Raw genomic sequence first — 18093 nt, forward strand, 5'->3', positions numbered from 1 at the left:
GGACAGCCCAGCTAAAAGAAATGTGTGTGTTGTGTTGTGCACTTGTGAGGAATTTTTGGAGGCTAGCCATGTTGAAAAGCACTTTCGGGGTTATGATCAGGGTCAGGGTTAAGGCTAAGAATTTGTTGGTGAGGTTTAGGAATGAATACAGTCAAATGAATGGCTCTTGGAAATATAGTGATTCCAGGCAACTTGCATTAATGCATTTGTGTGTGTGTGTGTGTGTGTGTGTGTGTGTGTGTGTGTGTGTGTGTGTGTGTGTGTGTGTGTGTGTTTATCCTGCTCTGTCGTGTGCCATGTTTGTGTACCTGGTGAGGCAAGAGGCCCAGACAGTTTTACTGGCATGCCTATCAGTGGGCAGCTGGCTTGTTAAATACACTCCAGAGATTTGGGTTCTAGACATGTGGCAGAGATATTTATGTGGCTCAAACTTAATAAAAACAAAAGTTTTATTTGTTGCCCTTCAAATGAGACAAATAAGTTGTGATTAAAAAGTTCTGTGCTGTCTCAGATTTCTAAAACATGTTTTAAGTGATGTTGGTGGGTGTGACCCACATTCATTTGTGTCCATTACACCACAAAAGCAACTGGGTTAATGACATTCACATTGACATTTAAATTTGCCGTTTGGGTGATGTGTTATTCCATGCCATGCAGAATCTGGAGGGAGAGTTTTAGGAAAACAGAACTTGCTCAGTGTTTCAAGCCGTCCATGGAAAGGGGGAGGAACAGTCTTTTAGTTGAGAGAAGACAGAGAAACCACAGTTATTCAGCGAGCTGGGCTGTGGCCCCGCTTTTCCCAGTGGCAGAGCCGCCCCCTCGTCTGGAAGCTGTTGAGTTCTTCTCCAGATGTTTGCCGCCCGGCCTCCGTCATGACACACTAGTGCAACAGAGAACAACAGAAATGGAGGTCTGCACCCAGAAGCGCAAACATGAGAACATCTTACGACATCTTCCACCCATGAAGGGAATGATCTTTGACAGTCACTGCGGGAAGAAAGAATTTCCACTGCGAGGCACTGGGCCATGCAGGCTGATTTTTTTTTTCTCACATTCAGAGCACTGGAGATGCCAGTTGCTTAAACACCAGGTGTCTTTGACTTGGTCATCCTCCAAAAAGAACAGGTTGCACAGCTGTCTGGCACACACATATGTGCACACACACACAAGGGAGGAGAGGGAGGGGGCTACTTAATGAAAGATGGCAAACAACTTCTTTAGTTGGGTTGACTCGGGGTTCTTGTTGGATGGCTCTGGCAGAAAAGATGCTCCTGCTGTGTCTTTTGTGTATGCAAGTGGACCAAACAAAAGCTTATTGAGGAAACTCTGGGAAGCCCAAGCTGTTGGAAAGGAATGCCCCCGTCTTGTGGGGCTCGTTGCTCGAGTTGTAATCAGTCACCAGTGGGGCCAGCGAGCTGGGGTCTTCCCGGTCTTCCCAGCGGACAGGAACTCACATCCTCCTGTCCTCACTTGCCTCAATAAAACCTATTAGCTGAACACAGAGGGGCAATGAGCCAGTCATTGTAGCTGGTGACATGTGGTTCACATAAATCCCTCTGACTAGCCTCTGTTTTCACTCTCATACAACTTGTTGCAATCTCTGTCCTGATCTAGCTTTTCGTTTTTGTTGAGTTATTGATCACCAAGTGCAAATAACTTCTTTCAATGCTAAGAAACAAAAGGCAGGGAGGACTGTGTGTGAGAGAATGACTCCTGCATGCACGGCCGTTAAAGTAAATGCTATGTTTTTGTCCATTAGAAGTAATGGAAACATAAAGGGTGTCTCGATTTTCCCTCTATAAATGTGACGCAGAAGGCGGAGTTTTCTCCCTGGGGTCTGAGCCCAAACTGGTGTTATGTAACGTATACAGCCGCTTCTCATCCGGATGCAGAGCTGATCCAAACTTTAGTGGTGGAGAGTCTTTCTCTCCCCATGTTTGCTATGAGTTTTTAAGTCTAGCCTGGACTGTAAACACGCAATTTGCACCTTTTCCGACATTATTTCAAGGTCGCATCTGCAGATGAAGAAGGCAGCATTTGGATGGAAACCAGCTGGTTATCAGTTTGAAAACCGGCCTCTGCAGGACTTTTGTTTTAGCCAAAGAACTGTCTTGTTGCGGTGGATTTTCCTGAAAGCAATGTCAAGTTAGTTCAAGTTCTTTCTCGGTTAATTTTCAACTCTGGGAGCTCTTGGTGGGCTGAAGGGACTCTGGAGATGGGAGTGAGTCTCGGCTTCCCTCTGTAGGTTTTAGTGGCAGCCGTGTCAGACGGACATGGGCAGCGGTACGAGCAGGGGGAAGAAGGTTGCACCTGCGTGTGTCGGCGCGGTGAGTGTGACCAACAGAGAACCAACCAAACAGGCCGGCCATTCAATCAAGCCGCTGAAATTTCGCGCTATTTTGCGCAGCTCCCGAAACGGTGCGCAAGCGGACTGCCACAGTGAAGGGCACGACTCTGAACTTTCTGCAGAGGAGGATGACACTGACGCGGGACTGGACCACGTTCTGGCAGATTATGAGGACCAAGGCAGGGCTCCTAAAAGGAAAAATCCGCCCAAGAAGTCTTTCCTCAGATCCAGAACATACGGACTGTGCAACTTCAGTCGGGTCCACACTGATGACGACTTCACCCCGGCGCCAGACACGGCCGAGGAGCCACGTGGCTCGCATGGTGGCCCCGGACATGTAAACAAGAGAAGCAACGCCGTGTTCATCCACTTCAAAAAACTCACACCTCCCTGCCCCAATCAGCACAGTGTAAGATCCTTAAAAACATCTATATTATCTGACAATAAACAATATAATAATAAACAATAAACGAGAAAAAACTGTAACATCCCCATCAGAGATTATAATGTGTCGCCAATATGTTTATTGTGTCATTATTGGTGTTTCAGGTCCTATGACTGTTAGTTTCATGACATTTTTACAGAAGGCTGCACTGAAAGATATCATGGGATTACTTCTTTTACGAGAAGGGGCCAGTGGAAAAAAAAAAAGTGCTGAAAAGAAAACATGATTTTTTGCCTTTCTTTGATAATTTGTCACTCCCTCACAGGGCTCATTGACAAGGGCTTCGTGTGTGGAGCCGGCTCCTGGACCAGCAAAACAAACGTAAGTAGCCCACTCTGGTAAATAATTGATTGGTGAGCTCGGAGGGGGGCACACTACGACTTCTGTAGTAAAAGCCAGATCAAATTCACCTTGAAGGGATCGAAATACCAAACCATTGTTCTCAATCCAGATCAGATTAGGCAGATGTCTGCAAGCAACCAGAAACAAACAAGTCTCGATTGTTAATCATTTGCTTGGAGATGGAGGAGGGGTAGGCAAGCAGCATTTTAGTTTTTGCATAACACAGGGTTTCATAAGTCACCTTGTTGGCTCTTCTCCTTTTCTGCATGACGCACTGATGCAGAATTAATCATATGATTGGTGTATTAAGGGTGTCATTTCAACATGTTTTATAGGCCTATCCATTTTGGGGAAAAAGGTGCTACAATAGGCCTATTTGAAAAATAATGCTTCTGTCCTCACAAATGCATTCTTTTATAAATTGTTGCATTAAGATGGTTCCTATCATGAGTATTAATGTACTTAACTTTGATGCCAGAAGTCAGTGTTTGGTATTATTCTTTCAAACTGGTGGATGTCTCATGGCATTTCAAAATTTAACTCTGAGCATTATGGAATATTTTATTCAAATCTGGTGTGGGAAAAAGTTAAAATTAAAAAAATCAAAATTAAAAGATCATAATTTTCCCTGTTCTTATTTGTCATTTTGTTGTTGTGTCTCTGTTCTCGGCAGGTCTTTAGGCAGTTGCCATAGCTCCTCTCTCGCCATGCCAGTCATCCTGTATGATGGATCAGAGGAGGAGCTGATGGATACTATCGAGAGAGAGTTTAGCTGAACCGGGATCTGTTGGGATTGAGCACAGTTGCGTGAACAAAAAAACAACAACGGAAACCAGGTTTTCTTTTGTCAAATACCACATGTCCAACTTGGAGGAAGACAATAATGCTTTGTTGATTGTATTTATGTATGTTTTTCCTGGGCAGCCCAACCCTTTTAAATTTATCTAATTCTTATTTAACAACATGAACCGGTGTAATTGCACAGGTATGACATCAACCTGAGCTGGTGCCAGGGACTTCTCACTCAGTCCAAGGAGTGTTACCTCACAGACCTCCTTGGTTTTATCTCCCTACATTGCCATGGTGTCACTGTCACCCCCTAGATCCTGTTCGGCTCCCACAGAGCATGCACTCACTTATTTGTAACCTATTACTCGCTTTATTTCCATCCGCCTGTTAATAAGAAACAGAGAGAGCATTTAGTGAGGCATTTCTCTTGTTAGTTCTAGAGGCTATGCCGCAGCTGGCCACAGTGTTCAGATGAATTAATATATTTTAAAAACAACTTTCCAGAACCAGTTTTGTGCGCATAATGCACAGTTTCACTTTTAATAGGTGGCAGCCATCCGAAGGTATGAGCTGGGATTGTGTATTTAAGGTTCATTTCCTGACCACAGTTCCTGCTCTTTCTCCACCCTTCCTTAGAAGGAATGTGTGGCAACACAGAGGTTTTAGATTGGGCTCAGCGTGGCCCCTCTCTCTGGCAGCTGCTTTTCTGCTGATGGAGACAAGTTTCAGCCACGTTCAAATGGAAAGGCCTGCTGCCACTTAGTGGTGGAAAACCAAAACTGTGCACACAAACACATGCAAGCTTGCACACTGTGTGACTGTTTGAAATGCTAAAGGTTATCATACATTTGTCAAAAAATGTACAGCAGGAATTTTGTAACTTTATATGACAAATAAAATTGACTCTTCTCTTATTTCTCTCTTCTCGTTTATCTTGTGTTTTTGAGTTTCTGTGTGAATGTGTGTGTGTGTGTGTGTATGTGTATTTGTGTGTGTGTGGGGGGGGGACTTGTTTTGCTATACTTGAAACTAGATACTTGATACTAGAAACCACTTATCTAGTAAGGACATTTTGGGTTGTACACCACCACAGCAGATTTGAAATGGAGGAATCAAGCCATGATTGAAGTCCTTTTTGATGTGCTGTTTATTCAACACAGTATAACTTTCAGCTGTTTTTTCAGCAGGCAGTTGACCATAGAATATAAATATCTGTAAAACAATAAAATATAAGAGTATACAACATTTTGCACAACAATTTTTCAAAATAAAAAAAAAAACTATCCAAAATGGTGATTGAGCTTGCCAACGATAAAGGGAGTAAAGTGTATGAATAATAAGTTACATTATAATGCACTGTGTTTTCCATTTAAGAAATGCTTCAGTTAATGCTGTTTCTTCTTAGTGGGCCTGTAGAAAGACATCCTCCTCTGTACCACTTTCAGTAGTTTGGGCGGCAGGAGAGGGAGCTGCTCTCGGAGCCTCCTGTGGGCACTCGCATTCTTTGCAATGAAATCCTGACAAATCCTAAGAGAAAAAAAGTGTCATTTCTGAGAGTATTCAGTAAAAAGGGCTGTAGGCTGTATTTACAGTAAAATAACATCATCCATTCAACCATGACTGCTGTCAAATTATCTGTATTGACTTTATGTGGCTGCTGTTAACACATTTCATTTTATTCTGAATAATAAAGTCTTTACCTGAACAGGGGATATGGCTGCAGCTGGAAAACAAGTGCATCATTGCAGTGACCCTGAAAGGAAAAATGCAACACAAAGTTTACTCGCTGTCCTGTGAATCAGCACAGGCCCACATGTTCCTCACAATATTATTTCTTAGAAAAATGTGTTCTACTGTCACTACATAGTGTGACGTGTGAAAAATGTACTTCTGCTGAATGCATTGATTTGAGTATGAATTGTGGTACCTAAAGATACAGCTTTTTCTATCATTTCTTATAAGCACATTTGTGTGGGGAAGATAAAACACTTTTAACTGGTAAAAAAAAAAAAATACTATTTTTATTTGTAAAGTCCTACCGTTTTTTTCTGAAACTGTTTGTCAGAAGTTGCCATATTTCCTTTTAGCTTTCCCATCCTACCTCCCTTTGCATTCCCGACCTCCTCACTGTTCCATTCACCTAATTTTAGACTCATAGGGCCCTATCTTACGTCAGAGTCCCTAAACCTGTTATTTGGGGATTTAGCATTGTGTAAGAGGCGTTCCCCCGCAAAAGTTGCAATCTTGCACACCTGCCGTTATCCCTAAAACACTTGCGCTACCAGTTATATTATGCATAGGCGTGTTTTGGGCATTACGCCAGTTAAACCAATCAGTGTGCCAGGCGCCACTGCCTTTAAGAGCAGGCTGCGCTATCCCAAATCCGCAAACCGAAACCCGTGATGGAGAGAGGAAGGTCGCTGGCGATCAAGTCCTCAAACCGAAACCCGAGATTTAGTACTATCTCTGCTATTTTCTCAGGGGTTCAACTGAGGCTAAAGCAAGGTGGCTTTTTATAGGCAAGTTAATTCGGGAGGTGGAGCCGCATGTGTACGTCCACATGGGTCCAAGTGGACGCGCATTGAAGCCGCCTGGGTGCGCTCTTGCAAAAGCCCAAATGGGGTAGCGGGTGGTTTGAGGACCTGCTGTACGCTTGCCCTAACGTGTGTGGTCAAGATAGCAATTGTAGGGAAAGCGCATGAACACACCGACGGGCACACCTCCAGGCACAAACAATGGAGTCGGCATCATGTATAGTGGGTAGTGTGGACGCAAGATACCGTTTAGGGATAGTGGAAGCTGCTAAATGCGTAATTTAATTTTTTTTCTTGTGGGTTCTGTCGATTCCACTTACAGTATCCACAAGGAGGATGTAGTCGCAGCTTCCACCAAACACAATGACGTCAGAGTCTTTGCCTGCACATGCTGTGTGCCACAACCTAGAGTGGGAGAAAAGACACACGATTTAGTTAAAAAGTCATGATTTATTTTTGTTTCCTCAAATCGCACTCTCAGTACACGCTCATTGTACAACTTTTGGCTAGACAGTCTATAAATATCCATGCTTTTCCTACCTAGGCTTGTTCTTGAAAGGATGCTCAACTTCTCTCCATTTCTTTGTTTCAACATCAAGCAACCAGCCGTCACCTGGTGGAGAAGGAAAAAAACAGTTTTAATGAAAAGAAACATTCAGCTGTTGCAGAAAATCACAAGATCAATCTGAAAAAGCCTATTTTCATGTGGAAATTAATGTAGAAGACTCAAATCAGTTAATGCCCCTATATATGATATAAACTGTAATATGTAATGTTATGTAATGTGTTGGTAAAATTATAGGTTTGTTAAAAGGGGATGCTGCATGTTTTTCACTTTTTTATATCTTGTGTTTTTATGTAAACAATAAAAATTATAAAAGAAAGACATTTTGGAAACAAAAAAAGATTGAGTTTGTCTCACTCATTGGTTTGCAGTCCACACTGAGTCCACCAAACAGGAACAAGGCGCTGTCTGATACGGCGGTGAGGGTGTGCCATGACCTGCCCACTGGGATGGCAGATGCTGGGACTCTGGACAGGGGGGAAATTTGGCACAGCAACATATGATAACAACCCAGCAAAACACCAAGCCACGTTTAAATATTAATGATGGTGTGAAGAAAGATTAACATGTGAATGCAAAGTCGTGGTTTAGCCACATGCGATGCACACTACACACTGCATGCAATGTCTGAACGCTCACACGCTCTCATGCTGGCCCAACTCTTGCTCTGTGTTCTATGTCCTTGTTCTCCTTTCTCCCCTTACTTACTATTGCTGCCATATAAAACTCATGAAGTGAACAATAATGTATATGATCTGAACATTGTTGAACATACATTTCTGACCACGTCCATGAGTCGAGGTCTAGACAGTGAATGTCACTCGTCCTGGTTTCCTAAATCAAAAAGAAAAGAAAAGAACTGGTTACGTAAAGCAGATTTAATTTATGTTCTTTATCTTTTAACCTCCAGCAATGATTGACAACCAGCGAGAACTGAGAAGACTGTGGAGCTCTCACCATGACTCTGCCTCCACACACGTATCCTTTGTTTCCCAGCGTGGCACTGGCATGGGCGGCTCTGGGGGCCGGAGCTCGACCCTGTGCATGAATACTGTCATTTTACAATGTTCAGAGAGTGAGACACCAGCAACTTCTGGGATGGTTTTGATCAGATTGCTTGGTTTAAACTCTGCAAAAACTTTACGGAAAAACTTGTTCCTTTAAAATCAAACTTTCTATACCTTACTGGTGAAAAACCATATATCATTAATTAATGTCAGTAATCAGATTCTGTGTGCAGTGTTGAGTATGTAAGAGCAGAGATCACACTCTGAATAACTTACATGGGTTTGCGGTTCGCTCCAACTGGCTTGTGTTGGGTCAAACATATGGACCTCATTGTTCCACCCCCAGAACACATCCTCTACCTGAAAACAATGTAAAGACCGTTTCAAAGGTGCAATAAATACAATTTTACTGATCAACACAAAATGACCATAAAATATCTCTTCAATACCAGAGACTCAACAATTACATCACCAGGTGCTGAGATTTCTGGGTTTCCAAACTCAATTTCTTCCCATAACCTGTTTGAGAACAAAATCTCACTCTTACCATGTGCTGCTGATGTTTTTAATATCTTTGATGCCAAAGCTGCACGGCTGGGTTAGTCAGGGTTATAAGAGACTGTGATTGATTTTTAAAAAATCATACCCATGATGCCTCATCTAGAATGAAGCTTCTGTTCCTCCTGTCAATGTCTTGCAGTAGTTTGTGACCGTATCCTCCAAAGTAGATGATCCTGAACAAAATTACAAAGAGATCGCAACTAAGCTGTGGTACAAATTGACTTTAAGTACAAATCATGTTTTTAATGAGTAATGGAGTAACTGCATCCACAAAGTATGAGCTCTCACTGTTTCACCACAGGAACAGACATCAAACATGAGTACAGTGTGTCTTGCAACCCAAGATAGATTGTGGCTTTGTTTTGGGTCCAACATAAAAGAAACTTTATGTTATTATAAGAAATTTGTAAACACTGCAACTCCTGAATATACTCTTCACCACCTTACCTATTTCTATTAATTTCAATAGCTTTTCTCATGCAGTTTACGGCTGTAATGCATACAGGCAGCACATGAGAATATGAAGAAAACAGAAGCAAATCAACTGGACACTTAACCCGAGCTCCGTCTAAAACTTGCAATGTAATTCAAACTTTGCAATTATTTGTGTGTTGCATCAGTGACTGTAACCAGTAATATGAACCTGTGTATGGAGCTACTGTAACACTGCAACTTTCCCTCTTTGAATTATGCAGGAACACAGCAATGGTTGATGTAGTCCATTAAAATTCATATGTCTGTCGTGCTTACCTGCCATTATGAACCCAGCAGGACAGTTTGTCTCGAGGTGAAGGAGGGGAGCCACCGTCGTGTGTGATTTTCTTCCACTCGTATTTACCATCCGAAAGGTTTACACAATAGATCTATTTGAAATCGAACAAATCATTCCATCATGTCAAAGACCACTGCCAGTCCTAAAGTAAGGTTTACACATTTTAGTTAAAACTGTAATTCACTGTAATTATCAATCATTAAATCCTGCAACATTCAATCATGCAGTTCACGTAAGGAGTATTATGATGTGGATTTCACTGAGCGACATTTGCTGAGATCAAGCTCACCTGATTTGTCTGCCCGTCGTCGTCACAACCACCAAATATGTACATGTGTCCGTTCAGAGAACAGCCGCAGGTGCCAGACATGGAGGGCGGGACTTCCCCTGTCATCCTGAACACCTCCCTTCAGACAAAAAAACAAGGAAAAACAAAGAAGATAAAATATTCAATCAACAGCAAACTGATGGGACCAACTCATGTCAGCAGCAATGACAAGACAAGAGAAAGCTCTGAGCACGAATTTGTCACTTCGCACAAAAGAGGGAAAGAGAGAGAGAGAGAGAGAGAGAGAGAGAGAGAGAGAGAGAGAGAGAGAGAGAGAGGGGGAGAGAGAGAGAGAGAGAGGGAGAGAGAGAGAGAGAGAGAGAGAGAGAGAGAGAGAGAGAGAGAGTGTATGCAGTGGTAGAGTGCACCCACATCTCTTTCTGGCCATTTACAGTTAAGCTACCCATCAGCCAAAATGCCATTCAAATATACAGTATAAGAGTATGCACACTTGATTCATCTACTTCATAGTATAGGTACCCTCATTCACTTTACATACAGCCCTGTGTGTATGTGTGTGTGTGTGTGTGTGTGTGTGTGTGCTGTTGGAGTGCTTGCATCATTTTTACCAGACACAGGCATGTTTGGGGTTTGAAGATAAATGGGGTTTGGGGTTTGAAGATAAATGTCTTACCATACGCCTCGTTCTAAGTCATACACCCAGACCTCATCGTTGGGCAGGAACACCTCGTCATCAGCGATCGACTGTAGAGAATAACAACAACACTATGGAATGGTGTGAAGAGGACCAACCATGATGCACAAGCTGCATTCACACATTCTTCAGAATATGTTTGGAGAGGAGAGATATGCCTCAAACACACACACACACACACACACACACACACACACACACACACACACAAAATACATAACATAGCTGAAATTCACTCCAAATACAGTCTGGCCATTGCAATTACATATTTTCTTTACTGGTGACAATTTTGGCACGTTTCAAAACTTGAGTTAGCAGTTACAACATGTGTAATAACAAGGAAATAAAAACAAACATGGCAAAAAAAAAAAAAAAAAAAAAACAGCAATAGCGATGAAAAGAGTTATAATAAAAGTAATAATAAAAATAATCAAATCACAATCAAATCGAGTTCAGTATTAACATGCGATGGAATTTATGAAGAGACCTATGTGCACAAAAGATTTTTTTCAGTGCCAAGTTTTGTGCGTTTTAAACATAGATCCATTCTGAGTTACCGGCTATGATCTTGCTTTTTGTACATTTTTATGTTTAGTTATTTTTAGCCGCGTGGAGGTGCATGGCGCAGAGATGTGAAGCATGTAGATCTAAACCTGTGCGTGCATGATATTTATGTTTTCTCTTTGACAGCGTGTGTAGGAGCGTGTCTTACCACATAGCCTCCCCACACGTACAGCAGCTGATCCAGCAGCAGGGCGGTGTGGCCGCTCCGCTCCCGGGCCACCAGCTCCGAGCAGTGCCTCTCAAATGCGGAGTCCATGGCTGCTATAAATAGACAAACAAACCAGGCGTGCCTATAAGCCTACATTACGAAATTAAAACAACAACAACAACAACAACAACAACAACACCACAGAAATACATTGCCAGATTCAGGTTGCTGGTTAGAGCAAGAGGAGGTGAGGCATGTTATAACCAAAAAAAAAAAAAAAATGCGCTGACACAAAAACATGCTTCCCTTCCCTCACGGTAATGACAGTCCACGGCAGAAAAAAATGCGAGCTACTAAACTCTGTGTTTCACTCGTTTTAAAATAATATTCCCATTTCACAAAATCTCACCAAGTCGCCTGGACAGTGACATAACATGGGCAACGACTTCAAAATATACACTCACAGGTTACAAAACACGCACGCCTGACCTTCTGCTTCCACCGGGGTTAGTGCATGGAGACGCTTTCAAACCACAACATCACACACTCCATAAAAACACACATGAAGGCAGAAAGACCCCTTTCTCCCATTACCACCAACTGTCAACACAGCCACACCAACTTCCGGTCAGGCTTCTTAAAAACAAACAAATACATTTATTAAAAAAGTATATCGCTGCTAAATTTTAGCAACACGAGTGAAAATAAAAATAAAAATAACTGGGGAAAAAAAACGTTTTTAATTTTTATTATTTTTTACGATAGGACGCGTTGCTTCACCGGAAGTGATGAAATACACGCGGAAGTTGATATTTAGCGCCAAAGCTTGAGTTGACAACATCGGTGGTCATGGATGTTGCTCGCAAAATAAAGACGAAAGTGTCCGCAGGCTTCAAGATGCGGGGACTTATGCTGCGACCGTATGTATTTTAAACTTTATGTGCTTTATTTTCGTGAAAAAAAAGAAAGAAAAAAAACAGTCTGGCTGTTTAAACTGGAGGGCAGGAAGGAGACTGGATGCTACAAGTCGACTCACTGGGAAAATGAAATTGACCGATGAATGCTGTGGTTGTTTGTGAACTCTCATGTTGTTGTTGTTGTTGTTGTCCCAGTGAAGCCAGCAGGTATCTTGTGGAGGTGCTGCAGTCCGTCAGTCCCGCAGACTTGGATGATGTTGTCGAAAAGGTCTTGGATGCAGTGGAGAAGCAGCCGTGTAAGTACAGCCACAACACAACAGCCTGCTAGTGTCAGTGTCTATTGTGTGTTTTCAGAGTGTGATCGTGTGTGTGATCGTGTGTGTGTGTGTGTGTGTGTGTGATCTTGCAGTGTCCTCCAGTATGATAGAGTTGGCCGTGGTGGAAAGTGCTGTGCAGGACTGCAGTCAGTCTTGTGATGAGGCCATGTAAGTGCTATGAGGCTCCCTCTCACTGAATTTGTTTTGAAAAATAAATCAAAATTTGTGTGATTATGTTAATTTGCACAGTAAGAGTGTAATGTAATTGTAATAATGCTGTGATTACTCACTTAGTGTGGTCTGGACTAAACCATTTTATAGCTCAGCAACCAGAAATGACATATTTCCTCAGTTATTCCCAAGCAAAAGTTTATAAATAACAGTTATGCATTTGTTTTCCAGCGATAACGTTTTCAACATCATTGGAGCTTATGATGTGCCCCGATTCATTTACAGTGTGGAGAGGAAGAAATTTGTACCGTAAGTGTTTCTCTGGTCGTTGTATGAAAATAATCTAGAGCTGCAACCAACAATTGTTTTCATTGTTGTTTCATCTGTTGGTTATTTTGTTTTTTAATAATCAGATAATTATTTTGTCTATGAAATGTCAAAAACACTGACAAATGCCCATCACATTTATTAGAGTCCAAACTAATGTCTTGACATTACTCACTTAGTCCAACAAGCTGCCAAAAACCCAAATTATTCCTTTTATACAGATGCAACATGGAGAAAAGCAAGTGAATCTTAGCAGTTATGAAGCTGTAGCTGCAAATGTTTGGTATTGTAATTTGATAAATGACTAAAAGAATTATTCAGTTATCATTATTAAAAATGATTAAGTTCCTGTCGATTAATCAGTTAATTGAGTAATTGTTACAGCACCACAATAAACCCCAACAGATTGCTGCAGATGGCACAGATTTATTTCTTTTTTGCTGCATGTTCCTGAGCTATACCTCCAGTACCTACATTATATTTTTTGCATGTTTAGTATTTTTAACAATGGCTTTATATTTCAGCATCCATATGACCAATCACGCAGCGCCAAGTGTGTGTGGTCTGGCCAGAGACAAGGCTGAACTCTTCAGGGAGCGATACACAATGCTGCAGCAGGTCAGTGGCTCAAGTTTTAACACGGAAGAACGGTCTCAAAGTGATATAATCCTCTTTGCGTCTGTGTCCAGTATCTTAGGATACAGTGTTGTATTTATTTATTTAAGTGTTTTGTTTTTTTTTGTTTGTTTGTTTGTTTGTTTTTTTTTTGTTTTTTTTTTTTCTGTAGAGAACCTATCGGCATGAGCTCTTCACCCCACCTGCAATAGGAGCTGCTGTTGAAGAAGGCAGGAACAAATTTCAGGTATTAAATCCTAGCTTTTCTCCAGGCCTGAGAACTGTCAAGCTTAACAGCCACTAGTATCGGCTGTCAGATGATGTTAAATGTTGCTTTCACTTTTTAATTTGTCTTTGAAATTATTTTTTTTTGTTTGTGTGCAGCTGAAGACAGTTGAAGCACTACTGGGCAGCACTGCTAAACTGGGAGAGGTCATCGTACTGGGGATGATCACACAACTGAAAGAGGTAAACGGGTGACTTTACCCAAAAAACTTTAACCAAAAATTCTCCCTTGACTTTAAGTTGCTTTCTAGTTTATTGACTAGGCAGCGAGTGTCTGTGTGTGGGTTTTTTTTTTTTTTTGTATATATCACTTTTATAAAGAGATGTCACTTTCTTCTAGGGTAAATTCTACCTTGAGGACCCAAGTGGGACAGTGCAGCTGGACATGTCCAAGGCAATATCCTTTTAGTTAATCAACAACGTAGCAGAGACTGTTGAGTAGAATTAGTTTGTATTATTGTAAACTTTGTGGTTATTAAAATGAAAGTTTTCCTTAACCACATTCCCACCAGTTTCATAACGGCCTGTACACAGAATCCTGCTTCGTACTGGCAGAGGGTAAGGACAAATACAGCCTACTTAATTTTTTTTAATCCTGTATTTATTCAGGTGTTCTTTGTTTTTCTCAAGAGACCTGAAAGCAAAAACATCCACAAAACTGTGAAAGAAATTACACAGTGTAATGCAATTAATACATTTATACATGTCACTCTAAAACATTGTTCCATGCACAAGCATTTCTTATGTGTGATTTCTTGCTGTCTGTCTTTTAGGCTGGTATGAGGACTCGGTGTTCCACGTTAACGCTTTCGGGTTCCCACCAACAGAACCATCTTCAACCACAAGGTCAGTGGGCTTTCTTAATACAGTCAAGCAACACTTTGACATCCTCGCCTCGGTGATAAATATGTGTAGATCGAGTGCAGTCTCCATGCAGCGGGTAGGGCTTCCCTGTCCCGTTCGAGGAGGGAAGGATCTTGAACAGCCTGAACATCTGCCTGAACACTTTTGCTGTATTCCCAGGGCGTACTACGGCAATATCAACTTCTTCGGCGGTCCATCCACCACATCGGTGAAGGCGTCTGCCAAGCTGAAGCAGCTGGAGGAGGAGAACGAGGACGCCATGTTTGTAATTGTCTCTGACGTTTGGCTGGACAGCGTAGAGGTGATGGAGAAGATCCACGTCATGTTCTCAGGTCTGATTTCCATCCTAACTAACCACTTCATTTTAGCTGCAATGATGAGTGCAGCCTTTTCTAATGTATTAGAGAGATGATTACAAATTCACTACAGTGTTTCACCAGTTTTAGAAAGAATATCTGTGTGATCATATTTTTTTGTGAACAAGCCTTGAAAACATGTTAACACACACATGTGCACTTGTTCAAACCAATTGTTTATCTCCAGTAGTACACTTGATAATGGACTTCAGATTTGCTGTAATGTTGTGTTAAGGTGGTCATGGGTTCCCATCTCATACAGCATCATCATGTTTTGTTTTGTTTTGTTTTTTTTTAGGGTATGCTGCAATGCCTCCTACCTGTTTCATCTTCTGCGGAAACTTCTCTTCTGCCCCCTACGGGAAAACACAGATCAAATCACTCAAAGGTCAGTCTGAGGTCGTTGAAGCTGAGTTTTCTGTGTATATTTAGAGGTGCTGTAAAGGAACTGATGTAATCTGTTTTTCTTTTCTAGAGTCATTGAAGGCTCTTGCTGATGCCATATGTGCGTACCCCAGCATCCACAGCAGGTGATGTACGAGTTCCTACTCTGTTCTTCTGTTTTTTTTTTTCACCTAACTTTTAAAATTGCAGTGGCTGTGAAGAACACAGTCACTGCAACGTGCTTGACTTATGTTCATCTTTAACCTGCAGTAGTCGCTTTGTGTTCATCCCCGGCCCTGAAGACCCCGGTCCCAGCACCATCCTACCAAGGTAAACAATCAGAGACATTTTGCTGCAAGGTCACGATATGAGATTTATTCATAAGGTTGGATGAATGCAGATTAATGTATGTTTCCCTCAGGCCTCCCTTGGCAGATCTCATCACCGAGGAGTTCAGACAGAGGGTGCCGTTCTCCGTGTTCACTACCAACCCGTGCAGGTGAAACAGAAAAAAACACATTCACATCAAACCACTTACAGCTGATGTTTGAATCACAAGAGGCTGCAGTTTTTTGTTAAAGAGGCTACTCGTAGAATTTAACATCAGTAAGTACTTAACATGTTAATTTTGAGATCAACATAAACAATCAGCAGCCTCTCTAAGCCTGTAAAGTGTATTTTACAGTGTGTGCTGATGGGTTGAATTACTGTATGTGTGAGGTCTGCTGTTTTTGTTTTATCGCTCAAAACAGGAAGAGGGCGCTGTTAATCTAGTGCAAATGGAGCCAAAGGGTTTGGGGTTTCTTGTGGCAGCATATGGGAAGAGAAATAAAAAAACATCTGAAAAGCTGTATACTCTTATCTCAAAAATCATAAGGCACTTGTAATATTGGAATGTCAATATTGAATATTCAAGGAAGTGATTGATCGGACAACATTTGGCATGTTTTTAGGGTCAAGTGATCTGACGAGGAATCCAAGGCTCGCCACTTGTTTTCTGTGTGTTGTGTGTGGTGCCGGTGTCTGATTCTGATGACTTGTTTTTTCCTGTCAGGATCCAGTACTGCAGCCACGAGATTGTCATCATCAGAGAAGACCTGGTCAACAAGATGTGCAGGAACTGCGTCCGCCTGCCCAATAACAATCTTGACATTCCAAACCATGTGAGTTTCTGGGTTTTCTGTCCGAGCCTGATTCCTGTCATTGCACAGACAAGTAATGAGTTATTTTAAAGTTGTGTGAAAACGTAGCTCTAGCTGACGTTCTCTTCTGTGCTCAGTTTGTGAAGACCATCCTGTCCCAGGGTCACTTGACTCCTCTGCCTCTGTATGTCAGTCCTGTATACTGGGCGTATGACTACACCCTGTCCATCTACCCGGTCCCTGATGTCATAGTCTTCGCTGACAAATACGATCCCTTCACCATCACAAACACAGACTGCATCTGCGTCAACCCGGTATGAACCCACCTGAAAAGAAAGAAAAGCATTTTTTTTTTTTTACTTGCAGTTGTTTTCTTCATGTCTTTGAAAGTGCTGTTGTGGTTTTGGTATGTGATCAGGTGGTACTTATTGACAAAGTGCCTGATGGTAATCTGTTTTGTCACTGTTTCATCACAGGGGTCGTTTCCAAGAAGTGGCTTCTCATTCAAGGTGTATTACCCATCTAACAGAACTGTTGAAGACAGGTACGGTGGATTCTCGTTTAAGTCTTACTTTTTTTCTAGCTTATGCCATAGGGCTGAATCAAAATATGAACAAAATCCCAATATGGCCAAGTGTATTACTCAAATCACAGGAGCTGCAAATTTTCCATAAAGGTAATATGTGTAACAAAACACTGTATTGTGGTGCTACAGAGATGCCATGGACTACAAATTGCATTTTCCAGATGTAAGAAAACATGTTTGTTTGGTAGAGACCTGAGCAAAATTCTGAGGGTTTTCTGTAAAATTATCATACAATTTATGTCATTCTTACTAACATTGGGAATTATATTGCAATTGCAATATCTGTAAAATTAACCACAGTATGATTTTTTTTTTTTTTTTACTATAAAGTTCAGCCCAATTGTGCAGTATACATATAACTGCAGCCTTAATTGTCAATAGTGTAGTAACAACAAAGGTGGTATCACTGGTAGTTGTTTATTTATATGCTTTCTAATCTGTTTTCTTCTGTGTTCACAGCAAACTTCAAGGGCTCTAAAGAAAATAACGGATTTCCAAGTGGATCCACTCTCACACTTGTTCCATACAGTGCTTTTGTAAGATAGGTTTAAAATCAACTGTTAATCAACCTTTTTTTGTGTTTTATTTTATGTATAGCTTTTCTATCATGGATAATAAAAGTCTGGATTCCTTAAAGTATCGTGTCGTTTGTACAGAAATGCCTGCTATTTAACACAGACATTAAACCACGCACAAATTCTCTCAAATCAGTGACATAATGTGTAATGATCTTGTATTTTTTTTTTTTTTTGTATTTGACTATTATGTAACTGACAATCTAAATTTTAAATATTTTGCACTGACATGAGAATATTTCACGACTCTGTCTTCTATGTTTTATAGGAAAGCTTTAAGAACATGCCTTATAGATATGAAGAGCTTGTAGTATTTTGTGACGCATTTCACGGCAACCGAAATATATTTGTATATGGATATAGCTTATTGAATGCACATTGGCCTAATAATGGTAATAATAATAATAATAATAATAATAATAATGATTAAAGTAAAGTGTTTTTGCTGTGATTTTATTTTACATTTTACATGCGTTTCTACTGTGGCCAAAAAAAAT

The 18093-nt window shown here is 41.2% G+C and overlaps 3 protein-coding genes across 7 annotated transcripts; 2 read left to right on the forward strand and 1 right to left on the reverse strand.

Annotated features, from left to right (window-relative positions):
- Positions 1 to 2104: 2104 nt before the first annotated feature.
- Positions 2105 to 4721, forward strand: LOC115354482 (uncharacterized). The gene is made up of 3 exons (XM_030044877.1): positions 2105 to 2756; positions 3058 to 3113; positions 3808 to 4721. Exons 1-3 carry the CDS (start codon positions 2274 to 2276, stop codon positions 3908 to 3910), a joined length of 642 nt encoding a protein of 213 aa, XP_029900737.1. The 5' UTR covers positions 2105 to 2273; the 3' UTR covers positions 3911 to 4721.
- A 331-nt stretch (positions 4722 to 5052) lies between these two features.
- Positions 5053 to 11635, reverse strand: LOC115354774 (kelch domain-containing protein 1). Of its 5 annotated transcripts, none has more exons than XM_030045283.1 (14): positions 11547 to 11635; positions 11058 to 11167; positions 10325 to 10416; positions 9652 to 9769; positions 9341 to 9453; positions 8676 to 8763; positions 8306 to 8389; positions 7980 to 8060; positions 7798 to 7856; positions 7380 to 7489; positions 6998 to 7070; positions 6778 to 6862; positions 5624 to 5676; positions 5053 to 5450 (listed from the first exon to the last, which is right to left on the reverse strand). In XM_030045283.1, exons 2-14 carry the CDS (start codon positions 11163 to 11165, stop codon positions 5309 to 5311), a joined length of 1206 nt encoding a protein of 401 aa, XP_029901143.1. In that variant the 5' UTR covers positions 11166 to 11167; positions 11547 to 11635; the 3' UTR covers positions 5053 to 5308. The 5 variants fall into 5 exon arrangements, with proteins under 5 accessions (XP_029901143.1, XP_029901144.1, XP_029901141.1 ...); XM_030045284.1 differs by having other exon boundaries at positions 10325 to 10395; positions 11058 to 11170; XM_030045281.1 differs by having other exon boundaries at positions 11058 to 11170.
- A 201-nt stretch (positions 11636 to 11836) lies between these two features.
- On the forward strand, positions 11837 to 17654 carry pole2 (polymerase (DNA directed), epsilon 2). The gene is made up of 19 exons (XM_030045280.1): positions 11837 to 11977; positions 12170 to 12270; positions 12384 to 12459; positions 12694 to 12771; positions 13314 to 13407; positions 13577 to 13651; positions 13789 to 13872; positions 14030 to 14086; positions 14199 to 14247; positions 14463 to 14535; positions 14713 to 14885; positions 15208 to 15297; positions 15385 to 15439; positions 15564 to 15623; positions 15715 to 15792; positions 16348 to 16456; positions 16573 to 16749; positions 16912 to 16979; positions 17481 to 17654. The coding sequence occupies exons 1-19, from the start codon at positions 11907 to 11909 to the stop codon at positions 17497 to 17499; spliced, it is 1587 nt and encodes a 528-aa protein (XP_029901140.1). The 5' UTR covers positions 11837 to 11906; the 3' UTR covers positions 17500 to 17654.
- The last annotated feature ends 439 nt before the right edge of the window (positions 17655 to 18093 follow it).

This window comes from Myripristis murdjan, chromosome 22 (genome assembly GCF_902150065.1).
Source record: "Myripristis murdjan chromosome 22, fMyrMur1.1, whole genome shotgun sequence".
Lineage (NCBI taxonomy): Eukaryota > Metazoa > Chordata > Actinopteri > Holocentriformes > Holocentridae > Myripristis > Myripristis murdjan.